The 21,255-nt window shown below is 49.8% G+C and overlaps 1 protein-coding gene across 2 annotated transcripts in view; it reads right to left on the reverse strand.

Moving 5' to 3' along the window:
• TPCN1 (two pore segment channel 1) overlaps positions 1 to 21,172 on the reverse strand; it is a 46,902-nt gene extending 25,730 nt beyond the window's left edge. For both annotated transcript variants that reach the window (XM_074297111.1, XM_074297103.1), the window contains exons 1-3: positions 20,982 to 21,172; positions 18,925 to 19,161; positions 922 to 1,046 (exon numbers count right to left, since the gene is read on the reverse strand). In XM_074297111.1, the coding sequence (XP_074153212.1) occupies positions 922 to 1,046; positions 18,925 to 19,036 (237 nt within the window). In that variant the 5' untranslated portion in view covers positions 19,037 to 19,161; positions 20,982 to 21,172. The remainder of the gene's footprint in view (positions 1 to 921; positions 1,047 to 18,924; positions 19,162 to 20,981) is intronic.
• Between the last annotated feature and the right edge of the window lie 83 nt (positions 21,173 to 21,255).

Genomic DNA, 21,255 nt, shown 5'->3' on the forward strand with positions numbered 1-21,255 from the left:
GGCAGTCACACACGCCCTTTCCCCCCATTCCCCTAACAGTGATGAGCAAACAAGCTTTGCCACATTTCCTAAGAAGGGCTGACTCCATCTGCTTCCCTACAACTCCTCACACTGACCGGAGTCCCTCTTCAGCCTCTATTCCCTTTTGTGGGTTGTCTCCCCCTTTAGAATGGAAGCTCTCTGAAGGCAAGGACTGACTTGCCTCTGCATTTGTACAGCTAGAAAGTGTCTGGCACAAAGTAAGAGCTTAATAATTTTTTCATTCACTCACTCATTCATTCATCCGTCTTTATCCCAAAGGACACACTAAGAGTCTGTCTGATACTTACCACCTAAGATCAGAATGATGGCGGCAAAGAGAATGGGAAGGGGAATAAAGGGACACAAAAGGATGAACTGAAGCCGATCAAGTTACCAGCATCCTTTACCAGCAGTGTAGCCAGTGTCACAAGGGTCAGGGGGGAAAATCATCAATTCTTAAGCATTAATTCAGGGAAAGTCTCTCTCGAAAGCAAAACTAATCTAGGCTGGGAGATCTAAAAGTTACAGATCATGTCAGAAAAGTTAAAGACTAAGACACATTTTTAAAAGGCACCTAGTTCCAATAATAAACCAAGGAATTTTCAAAAGCAAACTGCCTGAGTCTCCCCAGCCAGAACCCTCCCAACACCTCCCGCAGTGCCGAATATATTAAGAAAGCCTACCCCTTTGGCCCATTAACTCTACACTTCTGGATCAGATGGTGGGGGAAGGGGCAGGATTTAAGACCTTCATTAATTCACTCAACATTTAAGATGCCTGAACTTTAAGGGACCGACCAAAATGATCCGACCCACGAAGATCAACAAGTTCAGCTCCGAACCGAACTGTGGCATTCTGGACAAACCGGGTGCCGTGCCCAGGGCGGAGAAGCAAACTTACCTGGAGGTAGATTGCTGCCTCTTGGTAATTCATTTCCCAGCTGGATCTGGTAGGACTCAAGGGGATCCCATCCCCCGAGTCTGGAGTGGACACCCTCAAGTCGCCGATAACATAGTTGCCTCCATCTGCAGTGGACAAAATGGAGAGCTGTCAGAGGAAGTGGGGGAGGAGAAGTTAGTTTACAATATAAACAGTGAGAGGCACTGATGGCCAGAAATGGGAAAAAAGTTGATTCGAGGAAGGTTTAAAAAAAAGTGTGTGCGCTTTTCCAATCTCCATGTTTCTAGGACCTTGTTTCTATTGGCGTGGGCCTTCCCTTTCCTGGGCCAGTTCACAGGCCCTCTAGGATTTGGAAGATCATCTCCAAGCGGCTGTGGCCAAGCAATCCATCACTCACGACCAGCCTGGGCTCGAGTCTCCCTGCATTTCATTTGGCTGCCCTTTGCTGGCCAGAGCCCGGCCTGAGCCTGCAGCTGGGCCGCCGTGGCAGGCCCTTCCCCATCTCGGGCTCCACTAGCATCACTTTTGAGAATGCAGAGCTGACCTTTCCACCAGGAGGAGCATCAGCATAGGGCTGAAGAGGATGCCTCTATTTCCTGTCCTGGTTCATCTGCCTCCTAACTTGTGTCTCTGACTCAAATCCATTCTTGCTACCAAAGGGATTATCCTAAAGTACAAGTCTGATATATAACCTTTTGTAGCTCCCCATGGTCCCTAGGACCAAAGAGAACATGCTGCATTTGATCCTTCATACTCTTTCTTGATCTTGTTATCCCTTCCCATCCAGCCTAATTAACTTGTTATTATGTACATGTGTACACACACACACACACACACACACACACCTCCCAGCACTAACATCCCTGCCTAAAATATCCAACTGGAGCCCTGTCTTCTTCAAGAAGGCTTTCCTGACCCTTCCACCCACCATCCTAAACTACCCCATTCACTTTTTATATATTCTTTCTCTACTAGTCTTTGCCAAGAGAACAAGCCTCCTCCAGGGCAGGGCCTGGTTCAATTCTTTCCATTTCTAGCTGGGCCTTAGGCACTTAATAAATGCTACTTAAGCAGCGGATGATTTTCTTCCTGCAAATTTACCTTCCTAATTATGTCTAATTTAGGCTCCTAAGACAGACATATCTCTGACAGCAACATGCTCTTAGAGGAATTAGTCAAGAGTGGGGAGAGCGGATGCTTCATGAAGTCCCAGAATACACCAGGTTCTCATCATCAACACACTTTCCCAAACACCATGAGGATCGGTGTTTCTGCCAATTCCCTCTCCATTTCACTGTCAACCACATGAGCTGATATAGTGGAAAGAAAGAGGACAAATCTTGTCTGTTCCATTTCCTGTCTGACTGTGGCCAAGTCACCTCATTTTTCCAGGCTTCAATTTCCTAAATAGGCTGTATTGGACCAATGGTTTTAAAGTCATAAAGAAATAATTCTCTCCTGTGTGAATACCGATTTAGAAAACCACAAATTAATTTGCCTATGCTGCATTGTATATTTATTCTGTTAAGCTATTCCTAATTATAGTTTTCTTTTTTTGTTTGTTTTTTAAGAAAATTTTATTTTCAATTAAGTTCTCTCTTTTCCCCTTCCCTAGATGCTCATCAACTGAGGAATGGCTACACAAATTGTATATAATAAATGACAGGGATGGACATTATTTTGCTGTAAAAATAACAAAGGGAGGGGCAGTTAGTTGGTACAGTGGTTACAGCATCAGCACTGAAGTCAGGAGGACCTGAGTTCAAACCTGGACTCAGACACGTAACACTTCCTGACTGTGTGATCCTGGGCAAGTCACTTAACCCCACTGCCTGGGGGCGGGGGGGGGAATTTATGTGGTAGAAGAAATAATAGGGAATAATTTCAGAAAAATCTGGGAAGACTTATATGAACATCAAGATGCAAAGTGAAGTGAGTAGAACCATGAGAACAATTTATACAGTAACAGCAATAATATAAAAAGAATAAACTGGGAAAGGCTTAAATGAAGGGGATAATTTCAGAAAAATCTGGAAAGACTTATATGAACATCAAGATGCAAAGTGGCGTAGTGGATAGAGCACCAGCCCTGAATTCAGGAGGACCCGAGATCAAATCCATCCTCAGACACTTGACACTTCCTAGCTGTGTGACCCTGGGCAAGTCACTTATCCCCAGCCTCAGGGAAAAAAAAAAAAAAAAAAAAGATGCAAAGTGAAATGAGTAGAACCAAGAGAACAATTTATACAATAACAGCAATAATATAAAAAGAATGAACTGGGAAAGACTTCGTATCTCTGATAAATTCAAACCACAATCCCAATGACAATCTGGGGCAGGCTGCACTGAGGTTTGGTAGGCCGCCTGCGGCATTCAGGCAGCAAATCTCACAAGGTCCCTTTCAGCTTCTGTCTGATTTCACAACGGAAAAGACATCGGGGGGCATGTATCAGAACCTACTTGTAATCTGGATACCATCCACCTCCAGGGGCATTTTGGAGAGAGCGGGATCCTAATTTGGGAAGCGAAACAGCAGCTTTAGGAGTTCAGGAGCCTGATTCTGGAATATTTGCACAGATTAATGCTGAGATAATATATGTAACAGGTTCTATGTGAAATAGGGTATGTGTGTAACCTTCAAAATGCTACATAAATGGAGGCTATTGTGTGCTTATGTACAAGAAGCACTGTGAACAGAATCAGAGTCAGACCCAACTCCACAGGTAGTGGCTGTGTGACCCTGGGCCAGTCACTTCACTGACACTCATAAGTGACAGAGCTGTTACCAATCAGCATTGTTGGAGGGGAGTTTCCTCATCAGGAATTCTAAGACCTAAGAAATCACAGGTCTCATTCAGAAAACCAAAAAGCCAAACCCACCAACAACTGTCATGAAAACCTTTCTTCGAGAAAAGTAATAGCAAAGTGAAGCTGAATGAACCTCAAATACCCGGGGTCACTTCCACCCCACCCATTATCATTTTGCCAGAAACAATTGCTTCCTGAGGGGGTAGCCATTTCTGAGTTCTGGGAACAATCAGGTTATTGAATAATCAGAGGAAAGACCATAATGAATAAAAACCTAGACAAAAGAATAAAAAGTGGAAAATCAGTGGAGCAGGAAAAGTATTGGTTTGGGATGATTGGGTTCAAAATCTGCCTAGGGCACTTGCCATTTTGCTTCTTTTAGGCAAGTCATTTAATCTTGCAGCTTTTCATAAACTGCTCTCCCTCCCTCCCTCCCTCCCTCTCTTCCGGTCCCCATCTTTCCTCATCTCCAGGTTGCCAACCCTGGAGTGCTCTTGCTCTCCTCATCTCAGCCAGCAGGTTTCTGGGATTCCCCAGAATTCCCCCTTCTGAAGTAAGCCGTCCCAAGAGGCCTTAGGCCCAAAGCCTCCCACTGAGCCCACATTTATGTCTGGAAAGCACTTTGCATTATAGCAGGCTCAAGGCCTGTCCTCAGCAACCTTCACACATCACTGCAGAAACAACCAGGGCCAAGGACCAAAATTATGGAGTAAATAAATAATCTGAGGGAGTGAGGGCAAAGAAGGAGGGCAAGGGTACAAGTCACGATGGCAAAGATTTTCTAAAAACATTCTTAACCCATTTCAATAGCCAGTTTGTGCCCCGAGCGCTCTGCCTCCAGAGCTCCCTGATTCCGGCAGAGGTGCCATCCGTCAGCTTCCCCTTCTGTCCATGGAAACGCCAGTGAGCCGGCTCAGCAGAAGCTTATGGCGCAGAATCTCTTCCTGGAAAAGTGGAGGGAAGCCCAGGGGTCCCCATCTTCAGAGCAACTCAATGCAAAGAGTCCAAATCCCACCTTTAGCGACTGTTTTTGCCTGGAATTACAGAAGTCTATGAATTAAAAAAGACGTTCTTGATTTTCATTTCCCTTTTTCCTGGCACACAATCTGCCTCTCGCCAAAGTGCAGCCCTGCCAGGCGAGCGGGCAAGCCGGGCTTCCAGCTCTCTGGGTGGGGGTTGCTTTCAGAGCTGAGGGGGGAGCAGCAAGCGAGGAACTCTTCCTGATGGACAGATTTTCCATTTCCTCTTTGTACTTGGGGTCAGCTGACTGTTGGTGAGAGGCCAGTGTTTATGAAGCTGTTTTCTGGGTGCGTTCCCACAGGCCAAAGATCGTCACGGGAAAACGGGAGCCCGTCCTTCCCTCCTGGAAGCTGGCCTTTTTGCTGATGTGAGCTGTGGATTTCAAGAGGCATCAGGTGGGAGGGTCCAGGTGACTCCTAAAGACAGATCAGAACTTCAAAAAACCTTAGCAGCAGAAGGGGTCTCGGGTCATCCAGCTGGATCCCAAAAATGGCTCTCAGGAGAACACAAGTGCGTGGGAAATCTGGGCCTGGGAAGCCATTACCATCAGCATTCAATCACAACATGGCTGCATTTCCCCCAATGTGAATCATAATTAGAATAGAGATGGAAGCTCTGTGGTCCCTCACTAGAGAAATCTGCTGAGATGGCGCTTCATAACCAGTATTTCCCAGTCGTGGTGATGGATGTTGCTGCCCTATCCACCCTCTCATCTGTCCCCCTCCTGTGGAATAACACACGTGGGGGAGGCAGCTGGCCGGAACGAGGGGACAGACCGTGGCCGTGCGGCAGAATGACTAACGGGCCCGCGGGAGGACTTGCCTGTGATTCTGCCCTTGTCATCTTGGCTCAAACTCATCGGGCTACCAGTGCCCCCAAAACTAAACAGCGATCTCCATGCCGCGTGAGGGCCCAGCTGGCACTCTGGATGGTGAATGCATAAATCTGCGCTGACCCCGAAGAGGTGGGTCACGCATGCCGGGCACTCCGCTACCCTCTCTCTGCCTGGCACCGTGTCTAGGAGAATGAAGACGCCCACCCCAGTCAGATGTTGTCTCCTCCTAGCCCAGAGAGTCACAAACTCCACCCCCCGGATTCCAGCACTGAAGCCCCACTTCTCTTGCTCTGGGATGGCTAAGGCTGTTTTGCATTGGGAAAATGACAAGTGAGTGACTTGGAGACGTCTCCAAAAAATAACTTTCATCACAGGCCCAGTCCAAGCAGGGTGGAAAGTTCCCAAACTGTTCCGGTGATTTTTTTCCAGTATCCTCCTGACTATTGGGCCCATTTCATTCTTGAAAACCATGACTTGGCTCAATCACTAGTTCAGAGCAGGGATTGTATTTTAGCTCTCCATCTAGGACTGCCACATGGAGAAGGGGAAGACCAGTCTCCCCCACTGTCATTACCATATCTCCACCAAGAATAATAGCTCACACCCACCCAACCCTCTGGCTCTGTGTGAAAGGGAAGCATCCCTGGCAGGTAAGGCGGCTGCCCTCATGGATCTTGGCTGAGAGGAGAGAGAAGTAGCTAAGTGATCAGCATTCAGCACCCCCCCTGAGGACAGCACCCCCGCCAGCCGGAGCAGTGTGTACCCCTCAGACCCCTTCCCCAGATCTCCCTTCCGGGCCCACCAGATTCTTCTGTTCAATCCCTGTCACACTCCAAGGGCAGGCACAGGCCTAAGCCCTTCCCAGGAGGACGCCCAAGCCATGGGGCTCACCGCTTCCCACTGGCTAAGCCCAAGCAACTCAGTCATTGCTCTAGACCTAGAAGGGAGTTCCACAGGACAGAGCCTCAGATCACAGCAAATCTGGAGCTGGGTCCTCAGAGGGCATTTGCCCAAGCCCCTCACTTTTCAGGAGGTGAAGGGCAGAGCTGCGCCTCAGGCACAGGTTTTCTGACCACCCTTTCCATTAGATCACACTATCAATGATTAATGCTCACATTCAAAACCAAGACTCCAACCTCCAGCTGTGGTTTCATAATCCCTCAGAGGGTGGGTTTGCCTTCCTTCAACCGCTCCCCAATCACCGAGGCCACAACCTTGCCCTCGCTCCATCCTGTTTCCCGCACGGGGCCTACCATGGGAGCCCGGCTCCACGAGATAGGAGGACCTGACCATGGGCCTCTCGGACAGCTCGCTCTGTGTTGTCCCCGCTAGGCAGGTGGTGGGTTGCTCGCTCCTCCGCATGTCTGCCTTTGCTGGGAGGGCCCCAAGCTGGAAGCTGGAGAAGAGGTGGGGGAAGGAGGGAGGGAGGAAGGAGGAGGACTGGGGAGCAGGGAAAGCTGCCTCTCCTGGCCTGCAGCCGGGTCTCTGTTCCCCTGCTCGCTCGAGTTCTTCAAAAGGCCAAGGGCAGCCGCTGGGGAGGATTCTTGGCAAGAAGGTGATCCTTTTTCAGGCCTTCAGGGAAAGTCGGACAGAGGGAAACATTTTGTTCCCACTCTGCTGGTGCTCTTCTGTGGGACTGGCAGCTTCTGGCTTCTCCGGCCTGAGCAGTTCAACGGGTTTTGGGAAGGAGCTGATTCCAACATCTATTCCTCCTTCCTTCCCGAATCAGTTACATAGTGGAGAGCCACCTTCCAGAGGGAAGTTGGCTACAACCCCCTGACAAGTGGGAAGGTGCCCTTCCCGCGTTTGCACCCAGACGGTAACAGGGAGCTCACCACCTCACAAAGAGGCAACCCAGCCCACTTCTGAACTAAGCAAAAGCTTTAGAAAGTTCCTCTGTACTCCAAGCCAAAACTCCGCTTCCCCGTAGTCATGGCAATCGGCCTAAATAAGTGAACATAAAAAGCCAGTCGGGTGGAGGGGTGGCTACAGGGGGAAGGATATCATACCATGCTGAACTGGCAAAGCTTAACATTTTATTTTAAATCCCAACCCAAAACAAAGTATTAGAAAGGTTCACGGTACAAAGGGCAGGCAGAAGCAAACTGGGATGACCTGTCTGCACAGATGGTAACGCTTCCTCCACGCTGATGTAACACGGCCCAGACGCTCCCAGCAAAACAGCTGGCCGCTTTGCATGCAGCCTCAGAAACGAGCCTGCAGGGAATCCAAGGTTTCCGTTCGCTGGAGCGCAGCAGGCTACGTCCTAGCGGTGCCGAGTAAATAGAAACAGCTTCCATATGCCGGCCATAAAGCAGAGATGGGGAGGCGAGGAGAGGGGAGGCAGGCAGAAGGAAACAACTCCTTGCACCAAAACCCCTCCATTTTGAAGAAGGGGAGCCAAGACTGGCCGGATCGTTGGGGGCTCTGGCGCGAGAACCAGAGTCTAGGAGGCCGAGGAGGTGGGAGCGGCCTCACTGGCCGGACGGGGACCACGGGCCAGACCAAGGCCGGGTTCTACTCTCTTCCGGGCTTCAGAGAAGATGGGCAGAAAATGCAGCTCCACACACATACACAACAGACGCACAACCCCCTCCCCTCCCTGCAGCCCTTCTTTCCCAGAAGGCCATGACATGAGCGCACTCTGGCTCTGGACAAGCCCCGCTCCCTCGCCCCTCGGCTTCCTCGTAGTTAGAACTCTGCTTGTTGAACTTCACGGGGCTGTCGTGCAGACAAATGAGAATATTTCTAAAACACTCCGAGCACTTTAGAAACGGGTCCCCACCAGAATGCTAACAAGTAATCATCCCCATCATTTGCCAGTTGTCACTGGGAGCCCCACTCCATGGGAAAATCGTGAAAAAGGAGATGGAGGTAATAATACAGCAAGGTTGACTAGGTAGAGCAGCACGACAGAACTGGGGTTCTGGGACTGGCTGTGCTTCCCAAGGTCCCCAGATTAAAGTCTTCGAGACAACGGGAAGCAATTCTGCCAAAAGGAAGCAGGGTGAACATTATTCTCTGCCTGGCCCTTCACGTTCTGGCAAATGGAAGCAAGAGGGAGAGCCAAAAGGCCTGCGTTAGCAGCACACATTAGAACAGATGAACATGAGGGCAGACCCTGCGGCAAACGTCAGGGGCCACGGAAATGCCCAACAGCAGCAGGCCGACCTCCCGAAGGCCTGGAAGGCTTCTCCGCCGGCAGCTTGGCGCCCTCTCCCACCCCAAGAAGAAAGGGAAAAGGAGGGAGTTCAACCTTCAATCTGAGGCTCACAAATGTGGGCTCTTGGGGGATCATGGGGCCCAAAGCCTCAACAACCACGTGACCTGTTCCTTTCTAGGGAAAGAAGTCCTTGGAGAGGTGAGAGGAAGGCGGGGCAGGAGGACTGACTAGGAAAGGCCTTCAAGGTCATCATTAATCCTGGAAGTTCTTCTTTACTATCCCACCTCCTCTGGCTTGTACCATGGTGCTGGAAGCATGAGATTAGTGCTGGGGACTGACGGGGCGGGAAGAGGCTCCCGAGGATGGGAGGCAAATATAACAGAAAGAGAAAGAGGAGAGAGGGAGGGGGAGCTGTGGGAGAGGCCGGGATGGAGGCCCGCCTGCTCTAACCCTGCCCCGCCATGGAGCTCCGCAGAAAACATGAAAAGGTCCAAGTCAGTGTCTCGGAGGCTGAGCCCCCCTTGTAAGGGACCACCACTGGAGAGTCAGAGGAAGGCGGCGGAGAGCTAAGAAACCAAGTGCTCAGCAAGGTGGGAGACCTCGGTCCCCTTTAGAGAAGACTCTCCCCAACACTACGGCTTGTGGTACTAGCCTGGGGGATGGGTTCAGTCTCTCTCAGCCTTGGCTTCCTCACTTGTACAACTGAGATATCAACACGCAAGCCCCCTTCAGGTTGCGGCAAGTTCAAAGGAAATAACATGCTTTTAGCAAACCCAAGAGCATGTTAGAAATGTCAATTAAACGCCACAAAAACCCAAAGACTGACTTCCCTCCCAGAGAGACCTCTCCATGCTCCTGAAACCATCCCTATCATTGTGACTGCGGAGTCCCCATCGCCAGCCCTGCTGAGAGGGAACGGCGTCCTCTCCATCTTGCAATGTGCCCACGTGGCAGACAGCGGGCACAGGACGGGGTCAGGGCACTCGCCCTTTGGCTTGTGTGGGATGGGAAAGCTCCAAAACTGCTCATCATGTCATTCTCTGCTTCTGCCTAAATGAACTTGTTGGAGGAAAGGGGACTCATAAAGAACAAAATCCTGAGAGCACAACACACACACACACACACACACACACACACACACACACACACACACAGTCTGTCTCCATCTCTCTCCTTCCCTCCCCTCCTCTGTCTCTCTGTCTCTGTCTCTTGTCTGTTTCTCTCTCTGTGTCTTTCTCCGTCTCTCTCGCGCACGTGCTTGCAAACCTTTCTCTGTTTACTCAGTGAAGAGCACAGCACCTGGGCGAACATCTGTCCTGTACACACTTGGAAACATTAGGAATGCTAATTAATTATATAGCACACTGGGATGAAGGCAAGAAAGAGGAGCAAAAACAGCAGCTGAGAAGAGAAGGCATCCTCCAACGTGCGGTGGGTGCTCCTGGGGAATGGAAGGACGAGATTGTCTACAAGTGATCAAAAGAATAGATGGCCACCCCATAAGCAGCAAATGTATCTGCACTCCCCCCTCGACCCCAGCATGCCTCCCTCCTGTTTTACACAAAACGCTTTGCATGCAGTAGGTGCTCAGCACGTGTTAAAGTGATGTGAATAGACCATGTTCTTCAGTGTTCTCTGTTCTCCAGCAGGATGCCGGAGAAGGCAGGGCAGGGACAGGAAAAGCCCTCCCTGTGGTTCCATGTGCTCGGCTGGTGATAAACCTGATCTGCTCATTGCCCGGAAGGACGGGCTGGGCAGTAAGATCTTGTCGTTTCAAAAAACAGAAAGCCCAACCCGACCAAAAAGGCCCAGGAAGAAGGCGGTGAGCTCCTCAAGGACCACTTAAAGAGCGGGAGCAAGCACCTCTGGCTGCATGAGAGGCTCGAGCTCATCATCTTGGAGATGAACAATGACCTGGTGGGAATTTGCTTTCAATGATGGGGAAAAAAAAAAAAAAGAAAGAAAAAGAAGAGAAAACAAGGGAGGAGCAGGAGCTCAGGAAATGGGCTGTGGGACATAGGGCCCAGACTGGTGTGAGGGATGTGGAAATCAGGGGAAAAACAAAGCAATGATGGGACACTCTCTGGGCCATCCCCAGAACAACAGGACACCAAGGCCAGCGTCCCCGAGGCTGCCATTGGCAGAACAAAGTCCTGGCCCATCCCAATGTCCTCTGGCTCCAGATTATATGGCAATAACTCTAAGAACAAACATGTGAGAGAGGGCCCCTCCCAGGGCATCGGGTGCCATGGATGACTCAGCACTTGGCACGTCACTTGGCATCCATAAAAGTCCCAGCACGATCGCAGAAAAGGTACGTTCTGCATCCATCAGAGAGAAGCACAAATGTGTCTGGATTCAAGCGCCAAAACGTTCTTATTGAGCCCCCCGACCAACATCACCAGATCTTCCTGCCCTAATTTAGGAGCATCCACTCCAAGAGCAGTATGCCCACAGGAGTCGCCTGCTGGAGAAAGGTCCAATAGGCAGAAGTCCAAATCCTCTTTGAATTACAAGAGAATTTTCTATTTTACCAAAGGTTTGACTGAAGGATTCCTTTAATAGTTAACTACCTTAACACATTTTAAACAATTTCAATCCTAAATTGGAACAAAAGGTTTGGCAATTGTCAACATTGTAAAATTGCCCACACAAATATCTGGTAAATAAAAACTATTAATAAAAAAATTTTTTTTTCAAACCCTTGATGGGGACACAGAACAAGATGCTTCTGCACGGGATAGTCTATAATGGAGACTTTTTGCCAGCAATGCCTTGCAGATGGCTTTTGGGTAATGTGACGTGTGAACTGTTTGTTCAGAGAACGAGGAGAAAGTGGGAGGAACAACAGTCGTTATGCAGTGAAGCTCCTCCTGAGTCGTGGAGATGGGGGCCTTGTGGCCCTCAAAGGCGGGAGAAGCCGTATGGAATTGCGACCTGGGCTCCCGGTTAGATGGGCCTCTGACACCCACCGGCTACATAACCCCGGCACGGCCAGCTCGTTGTTTGAGACTCTCCCTTCCTTCCCATACAACTTCTAGTGAACTCCCTACGCTAGGTGCTACATGGCACAGGGTGTGGACCTGAAATCAAGAATACTCATCCTCCTCAGTTCAAATCTGACCCCAGAGACTTACTAACTAAATGACACTGAACAAGTCAATTAATCCTGTTTGCCTCAGTTTCCTCATCTGTCAAATGAGCTGGAGAAGGAAATGGCAAACGCTCCAGTATCTCTTGCCCAGAAAACCTCAAATGGGGTCAGCATGACTGAAGTGACCGAATAACAGCAACCCTACACTGATTAAGCCTCAGGTTCATTTTTTAGAAAAAAGGAAAGAAATATGATGATCCAGGCAGAGGGAACGCTAGCTAGCTCCAGAGAAGAGCTGGGGGCGTGACCAGACCTTCATTGTGCCACTTGAAATTAGCACTCTGGTTTCTGGGAGGAGACAAAGGTGGTAGAGAGCCCCCAAAAGATGGAGCAAAAGCAGTGACATGACACTCTGGCTCCACCTGAATTTTCCAAGCTGACTGTCTATATTTTTCCCTGCAGCCACTATTTCCAAAGGATGCCCTCCACTCTTACCTCCATACCTTGGCACAGGCTGTCCCCTCCTTATCTCCACCTGCTTCAAGGCTCAAGTGCCATCTTCTCTGGGAAATCTTCCTGCTCTCCTTTAGTTATCAACATTCTCTCTTTCCTCAAATGACTGCAGATACCCAACTCTCCACACCCACATTGGCCCCTCCATCTTCTCTTTGTAGCCCCGATCCTATCCCTTGCTTAAGGAAGGCTTGCTGGACGGGAGAGGAGGGCTTTTCTAGGTAACGGTCAGGCTCCTGGAACATGCCCAGCTCATCACAGGTCCCCTTCACTGTCACCCAATCCCAACCCCCAGGTTCCCCATCCCAGTGAAGGCTCCCGGGGCCACCGCAGTCAGCTGCAGAGCTGTGACGGAAGCAAAGGCCCCCAAGGGCCGCAGCATCTGCTCTGTGACTGCTAACCCATCATTCCAACTTAAAAATTTTGGTTCCTTTTTTATTATCAGCTTACACATGCACAAGCACTAACAGTTCAATCTACAAGACAAAAAAAAAAAAAAAAAAGAAGACCTCTATGAGGTTGAACTTGTGGCAGGTGGCCTTTCAAGGTGACTGAATTTCACCCCTGCTCCAGGACAGCCCGTCCTTAACTTCTGCCAGCTCTCTGTATCCTTCCCTTTTGCCCTCTCCTTCCTCTGCAAGGTCCCCTTCTTCTGCCCAACAAAAAAGACCTCATGGTCCCTCTGAGCAGAAGAGGGTCCTTCTTGGGGGTCTTACTGGAAAATGAGGAAAGCACCCCAGTTGTCCAGCTCACAAGGGCTTTGAGGGGAACAGCCCACCCAAACCTCCCCCTGAGACTCGGGCTACCCGGCGCTCACTGCCCAGAGTGGGTCTTGGTCTGACCAGCTCTGCAGAGCAGTTTTCACGTTCTTCTCTCCCTAGAAGCTCGTCTGACTTTGGGAAGGGCATGACAATGAGAGGAAGCTTGGAGGCCATCGCCTGTCCTGGCCGGATCTCCCTGGGGTACTGCGCTTCTGGGCCAAGAGAGCTCACGCGACCCATAAAGGGGAAGTTGGGTTTTTACATTATTCCTCATTTAGAAATCTCTCTTCCAGAACACTAAGCAAGACCGAGGTCCTCTACATTCACTGACGCAACTCGTTAGGGGGAGGAGGGTCCCATAACAGAATGGGGGCCCCTGGGAGGTGAGGCTCCCCAGCCCTGGAGGTCTACCAGCAGAGCCTGGCCGGGTCACGGCAGGGTCAGTGTTATTAGGGCATGTGGGCCCCACTGAGCTCTTCCTGAGCCTCAGGGATTCCACCAAAAAGAAAGAGGAAGAAGCTTTCCTGCACAGGCCTGCCTCCACAAGGTCCCAGCGGCACATGGCAGCAGGGCCAGGAGATCCCGGCTCTTCCTGTGTATTCCCTGCCTCCTAATGCCACGTGGCAGAGCACACACCGGCTCCCCTCTGGCAAGGAGGGGGTCCCCACCTTCACAGGTCATTTCCCCTTGAAACAGAAGAGCCCCCGTAGAAGCGGAGCAGGCAGCCATGCTCGGCCTGGAGGCTGACCCTGGGGAGCACGTCCTCCAAGCAGAAGCTGCCAGAGATGCCCTGCTGAGACCCATCAAAACCTCTCCAGCTCCCTTTACTGACTTTAAGGCGTACACGCTGACTGTTCTGGCTCATGAATCCCTCTCTGAGCAAATGTGAACTCAGACCCCCCGAAGGCAATGGGGAATCGGCGGCGCTCCAACCACGGCACAGCTGCCGCCGCCACAATCGAAATGGGGCTGCTGCCCGCCTTTGGAAGGGGAAATAGCATTTCGAGGCAGGGGGGCTCATGGCAACAGACAGGCTCCCACCATGAGACACTGAAGGCCAGGGAACTAGAGAGGCTCCGAGGCTCAGTTATGAGGCTCGGGCCCAGCGGGCCTGGAGCTTGCTCATTTTAATTGGCACCGCAGCAAGCCTGACGACCCCGCGTACTCCACCCTGGCAAGGCCCTAAAAAGCCACGGGAGCGGCGACAACGATGGAGCCCACTGGCCACGCTCGCCGGGAAGCAGCGGAAATCTGATTGTGGCTGGGTCTCCAGCTGCTGGTGCTGCTCCTCGCTCCTGCAGCCACCAGCCGGGGCCAAACATGACGCGCCTCCACGTCCAGGACTCTGCCATGCCAGGGTCCCACAGGCTTTGGGCCACTATCTCCGGCCCAGCCAGTGCACCAAGGGGACCGGACCTCTGGAGCACATGCTGGCAGGGCAGTCACAGCTCTCTGCCCTGGCCTTTCTAAGCCCTGCCTGGCCGGGAGTACAGTGGGGATGGGGGTGGGGCTTCCTGCTCCTGGAAACGGCTCATGTGGCTGCTCCCCTGACACTAGTTATGTGAGCCTGAAAATAGACAGAAAGACTTCAGTTTTCTTGTCTAAAAAGGGGATAACACTGGTACTAATTTACCCAACAGGGTATGGAGAGGAAAGTATTTCCTAAAGCCTTCAAGCAATACAGAAGGGATTAACTGAGGAAGGGTGAATGGTCCATCTTGCCCCCTGTCTCAGGTTCTATCTGCCAGCCAGATGGAGAAGCAGCCTCAAGGGTCCTTGTGCCCTCCCCCCATTCCTCTTCTGGTCTAGGAAGGCCACCTCCGCAACTTCACGGGCTCTTGTGGGGTAGAGGGAAAAACGATTTCCTAGCCCCCTCCCAACTGTGGCAGCTGGGATCAGACAGGCTGGGAAGGGTCACAGTAAAAGGGAGCTTGAAACCCCAAGTGGCCCCTGGTCTCTGCTCAAGGTTGGGCAAGGTTTCCAGAGACTTCTCAGCCCTTACAGACGATGCCAAATTCTGCAGTGGAAGCTGGGCACTCTGGACCCCTGGAAAGAACCACTGGGGATTTCTTTGCCTCGCTAGGAGTTGGCCAGGAGGCCACCTCCCCCAGGCAGCCACTATTTATGGCAGGCGTTCCCACTTGAAAAAAAAGGGACAAAATCCCAACCCAACAATTTGAAAACAAAACAACCATGTTGTCTGTGACTTGACTTCTTTTCTCCAAGTGAGGCTCTCAGTGTTTACCTCTGACCCCGAATGCACCTTACATGAATGTGTCACAGGAACACCTTCCCATCCATTCTGATACTAGCTTCAGGCTTTTCCCTAAGTCCCTCCAGGTGGGCGTCTTGGTAAACATTTTAGTTTTTTTGAGAGCAGTGCCACATGTAATTAGCCACTTAATAAATGGTCTTTGAAAACCACAATGCTGACGAGATATAGCATCAGGGCAAGATCAGCCATGTGACTGTGGGCAGAGGGTTTCACCCCCTACGCCGCAGTTCCCTTACCAGTAAAATGGGGATACCCCTTCTTAGACTGTGTCTTTAAGGACTGCTGTGAACAAGGGGCTTTGCCTACTTTACGGCATTAGAGAAATGTGAGTTCCCATGATCCCTTCTGTTTTCCTGAAGGTGGAATACAAAAAGATAGAGGTGTCCTTTGCAAGGACAGACTGTATGCCATTGGCTGACCCCAAAGGCCTCCTGTCTGTTTGTTGGCTCCAAAGTGCCATTTGTGGTGCAACAAGGGCCACGCAAGATGCTGAGCGCTCCCTGGAGCCTTTGCTAGCCCACCTATCCAATGGGCACTCCACTATCTCTCCTCAAGGGCAGCCCAGTTTCCTGCACTTTATTAAACCTCTGCTTAGTCCTGCATTGGCTACCAACTTGCCACTTTCTGGCTGTGCATAAATCATTAGCATTTTCCACAATCAGTTTTAGCTGAGGGATTTAGGGTCTGGGAAAAACGCCTTCCCTGTTCTTTTTCAAATTAGATCAAAGATTCCTAACTTGGGGGGCCACAGACAATCTACCCATGAATCCATGGATAGATTTCAGGGAATCAGTGAAATGGGATAGGAAAAAAAAAAAGTACACCTGTATTCTCATTAGTCTTTAATTAAATTTTAGTTTTTCTTTTAATTATTTAAAAATTTAATCTGATGGGAGTCCTAAGTCTTCCAAAGGGGATCATGACATGTTGCCATACAAAAAAGCGTCTGAACATCTGTATCAGATCGCACCAGGCAGTGGAGGCGGCATCTTCCTCTTGGCACAGGGAACAGGATCTCTGAGATTTACCCAGCTGCCTACCTCCCTTGTTGACAAGCCATGGGTAGGACAGTCAGAACTCTGGATACACAGCAGCACAGACACATAGCAGGAGTATGGCTGCTACTGCCTGCCTGCAAATGTTCAAATTTGATCTAGGCTGGCTCCCCTTATGTTCCATTGAGAATCACTACTGATCTTTCCATACAATTCCAAAACACTCTGAAAGTTGACAGATGCAATCTACTAGGTCAAGGTAAAAAACACTGAATGTTCCAGGTTTAGGGGAGAAAAACAAGAGGGAAGAGGGGGGTAAGATAGTAATACAGCAATATAAGACTTCCAGTCTAGATTCTAATACATACATACATATATATACATACATATATATATATATATATATATATATATATATATATATATATATATATATATATATATATATATATATATATATATATATATAAAAATATATAAATATATAAATAAAACTTCATTAGATTTGTGACTTTGGTCAAGTCACTTAACCTGATAAGGGGAGAAACTATATTAAGCTTAAATGCATCACAGAAAATAAACTATCCACATCAAATAGGTATAGACTGAGTGGCACAGTATCTAAACACTTAATGAAAAGCTAATGGAACTAAAGAGACACCCAGCAAAACAATAAGTGTGTGGGGGTGGGGAGGAAAGGAGGAGAGACTTCAACATGCCCCTTTCAGACCTACACAAATCTAACCAAAATCCCCAAACCAGAAAAAAAGCACAAGAATAAAATTTAGAAACGTTAAACATGACAAATTTCTGGTGATTGCTGAATGGAAAACACATCTTTTCTACTTTGTATATCATCTCTGCTGGGGATGTATCTTTGAATTTCGTTTTCTTCACTGTAAAATGAGAATACTGCTATAATTTCCCTCTTAGGGCATTTTATGAAGTTCATGTGAGATTATACAGGCAAAAGTGTTTTATCATAAATATATTATGATGTAACTCTTCCATAAATTAGCTTTTGTTTCCTAGTCACGGGTTATAGCCCATAATTCATTTAAGCATCAAGGGGTAACATTTTACCTTCTCAGTAGAAGAAGAGCTGCAAAAGAAAGAAACACTTTCTGAAGTTAGTTCGGAAGGTAACTTAATCTCTGCCACCTCTCACTGACCCCTGACTCCAATGATCATAGCCAGTAGCCATTTCTGCCACACTTCCATGCTTTCAGTAATGTGAGCGGAAAAATCAGTCTGGGGGGGTGGGGTAGGAAGATGACAGGTCACTATTTCATCTTCCTGGATGAACAAAAGTAATTGGATTACGCAGCTGGGCCATTTCTGAGAATGGAAAAGTGAATAAACATACTGGGACAAGGATACCAAGCCCCAGGCAATACTCTCCTTTCTAAGAGACACAATTCTCCTTCACAATGTAGATTAGAGACTTCCCTAGGAGGGAGGTGCTCCCCTCATGTCCCATAGTATAATTGTTTGGACAAGAAAACTTGACGCCAATCCGGGTTCTTCCTTCCCTTCTTATAGCCTTAGTTTCTTAGTAATTCTCAGTCCTGATTAAAGACACTCAAGTAAACCTAAGCTAAAGAAGGACTAGAAAATTCAGTTGGTAAGGTAATTCCAGACTGTCTGGTAGAAGGAAGGCCAGACAGGAAATATCAGCTATTTTAAACCTCTCTTCAGTCAGAGGTCGGTCCCCGTGGAGAGATGACCTGAGGGGAAGGACCAGGAAGGCTTTTAAACAGTCCCATTCTGCCAGAAACCACTTTAAATTTTAAAAATTAAAGTACACCATCTATTTATATCTACTTTGGGCTAGCCTTTGAGTCACGTCAAAACCAAAAAAACATCAAGAAATCCTCTAAAAACTGGAACCTCAAATCAATAGCCCACTTTCAGGACAAACAAGATTTGAACAGATTTTCCCCCCTTTCCCATTCCTTTTGCAGTAATTCAGGGGTTAGGGAAAGACCAGTCATGCCCCCCACTTTTCTGCAAAGAGCACTAGGCTGGGGAAGACTGACTAGGATCATTCCTTAGGGTAACAGAGCAAACAAACTGGGGAGACAGAGTTCCCAGAAACCATTAGGTGATAACACGAATCATCTGATTCTTCCAGTAAATGCAAGTTCCAGAAGAGAAAAGCAAAGATACAGGAAAGGCAAGTTAAAAATTGGTTTACGAAGCACTTTTCTCACACAACTCTCAGAGGTCAGCAGTATAAATAAGATTATCTCCATTTAAAGGTGAGAAGCTTGAAAAAAGACTTGTTCAGGGTCATGGGAGCCCAGATCCTCTCCCTCCTAATTCTGGGACCTTTCCCAGGTGGTGAAGGCTCAGCCTCATTGCCACCTGACCTGCAGTCTCTGAGTCAGAACTGCTTTTGCCCCTATAATGTCATCCCATTAAACATTAGGCAATGAGTGTCTTCCCCAGAGAGAGGATACATGAGATTCCCACTGAACACCACAATCCCCAGTCCCAGAACAGACAATGAGGCTGTCCCCCGCCTCTGCCACCTTACTTTCATTGGGCAAATTCTCTGGCCCCAGGCGGTCCGAGGGTGCCAGCGGGGTGCTCCCGCTGTCCTCTAAGGTCAAGATGAGTGGGACATCATCATCTGCGCTCCCAGCCATGGCCGCCCCTCCGGCCAATTTCAGGATGTGGCGCTGAGGGCCTGAAAGAGCCTCTTGCTCAGTCTCCTCTTCAAAACCGCTGCCCTGCAGATGCGTCTCAAAGACTCTGCCATCAGGGGCATCTTCTGAAGTTTTATAAGAAAGAGAAAAGGCAAAGAACACGCATGAAAATGGCTCTATTTTGAGCGACCTAGACCAAAGAGCCCTCCACATTTATGGGCCCTTACTTCATTCTCCTTCCCTGCTCAGGTCTGAGCTTTCACAGGGGAGGGAGCCGGGTGAGGAACAGAACCCAATGGGCAAGGCCATAGAGCAAGTTTAACAGGAATATACCAGCATGAGAAATCGGTCTGGGAGCTCCCAAAACATTTGAAGACTTTACTGCCCTGACCACACTTCCTTCTGTAGCAATTAAGCAATCCTACCCCCTGTGGCAGGACCAGCAGAGCCTCTGAGGCGGACTGCGGGGGGTTATCCTGGCCGAGTCATTTACCCTCTCTCTGCCTCAATTTCTGCTGGTGGCAAGGGGATGTAATAAAAGCACCTACCTCCTTGGGTTGTTGTGAGGAGATAGTGCTTATAAAAATACTCAGGCACTTAGGAGGGGCCACTACCTCCCCTTATGAAATCGTGAAAAAGATGTGGAGCTCAGGGAGAACTGAATGCAGAATTCTGTGCTTGACAACTTATTCTAAGGTGTGTGATAGACTCTCAGGGCGGCCAGTGAGAACAAGGGGTCCTGCAGCCTCTCTGCTCAGAGGCACCTCCCCAGGCAGCCCATTCCCCTTCTGGATAGCTCTCACTGTTAGGAAGTGGTCTCTTTTTTTGTCAAAACTGAGTCCCTCTCTGCAAGCTGCACACGTTGCCCCTAAATTCTGCCCTCTGGAGTCAAGTAGAAACAGCCTAAACCAGGGGTTCTCAAACTACGGCCCTCGGGCCAGATGCGGCCCCCCGGTTTATGGCAAATGGGCTGAGGGGCGGAGACAGAGAGCTTTTGTTTTTACCCCCCTAGCCCCAGATCAAGGCCTGAGGCGCACCAGGCAATGGGAAAGAGGCGGAATTTCTCAGAATTTCTCAGAGTCCCAAGGCTGAGGCCCTCTTGGGGATGGAGGTGGGGAAGGGAAGGTGAGCAGTCAGGCTGTGCTGCCTTTCAGCTTAGGTAGTGAAGGAGATACTAATGTATCTCCTCCAGAGATACTAATGTAGCACTGACTTTATTACAGTTACTGTTTATTTTAAATGTGGGAAGACCAGCCCAGCCTACTCAGCAAAGCTAAACAAGGAAGATTTCCCAGAGGTCAGAGCCATTTACCCCTCCTATGTCCGACCTCTGGCTCTCCTGGACCCAAGGTGGGCACTTCAAGCTCCCTGAAATCAGGCCAGTGCCGGGCACTGAGACCTCGGGCTCTCCAATAGGAAGGCACCCAGAGATGAGGCAGCGGGCACAGGCCTGGCAGAGGCAGGGCACAGTGGGCACTCTCCTTCATGGGCTGGGGGGAGGGGCCCAGGGACAGGGTGCAGTTTCTCCCCAGAGCAGGTGGATGTGGGAGCCCCTGCCCCCAAACGCTAAGGAGGCTGAAGGAGAAGAGGAGGAGGAATGGGGTGGGATGAGGGGAGAGGGAGGGAGAGAGGAGGTAAGAACAGGAGAAAGAGTATTCTGTGCTTGGAACAAGGGGCCTGGGTTACAATCCTTCCTGTTTGCTCAGAGGCTGGGGGATGCTACAGAAAACACTGCTTTCCTTCTGCCTCAGTTTCCTCATCTGTAAAACGGACTAGAAAATCTCTAAGGTCCCTTCCAGCGCTAGATCTAGGATCCTGGGAAGAGATGAGGAGACGGAGGCCCCCACGGACTCGGCGTCCGTTTGGCCTCCCCTTTGCTGGGTGTATTCCCCTCCCCTCCCGTGCCCTTTGACCTCCGACCCCCGACCTCTCCCTGGATCCTTACAGGAGACGCTCCCGCGAGCAGCGACCGCGAACCGGCCTCCGAACCGAACCTCCTGCTAGGCGCCGCCTTGACAGTCGCGGGCCAGCGGCACGACCCGGATTCGCAGTCCCAGAGGAAGAGGACACCGCAGCCGCCACCGAGCCAAATTTCACCCGTCCCCTTCTCCACCTCCCCCCAGCCAACCCCGTCCCAGTCCCAGTCCCAGCCGTAGCCCCGCCCCCTTTCTCGGAAGCCTATAGACGTTATGAGCGGACACTGCTGCTCTCTTATTGGT

This window comes from Sminthopsis crassicaudata, chromosome 1, assembly GCF_048593235.1.
Source record: "Sminthopsis crassicaudata isolate SCR6 chromosome 1, ASM4859323v1, whole genome shotgun sequence".
Lineage (NCBI taxonomy): Eukaryota > Metazoa > Chordata > Mammalia > Dasyuromorphia > Dasyuridae > Sminthopsis > Sminthopsis crassicaudata.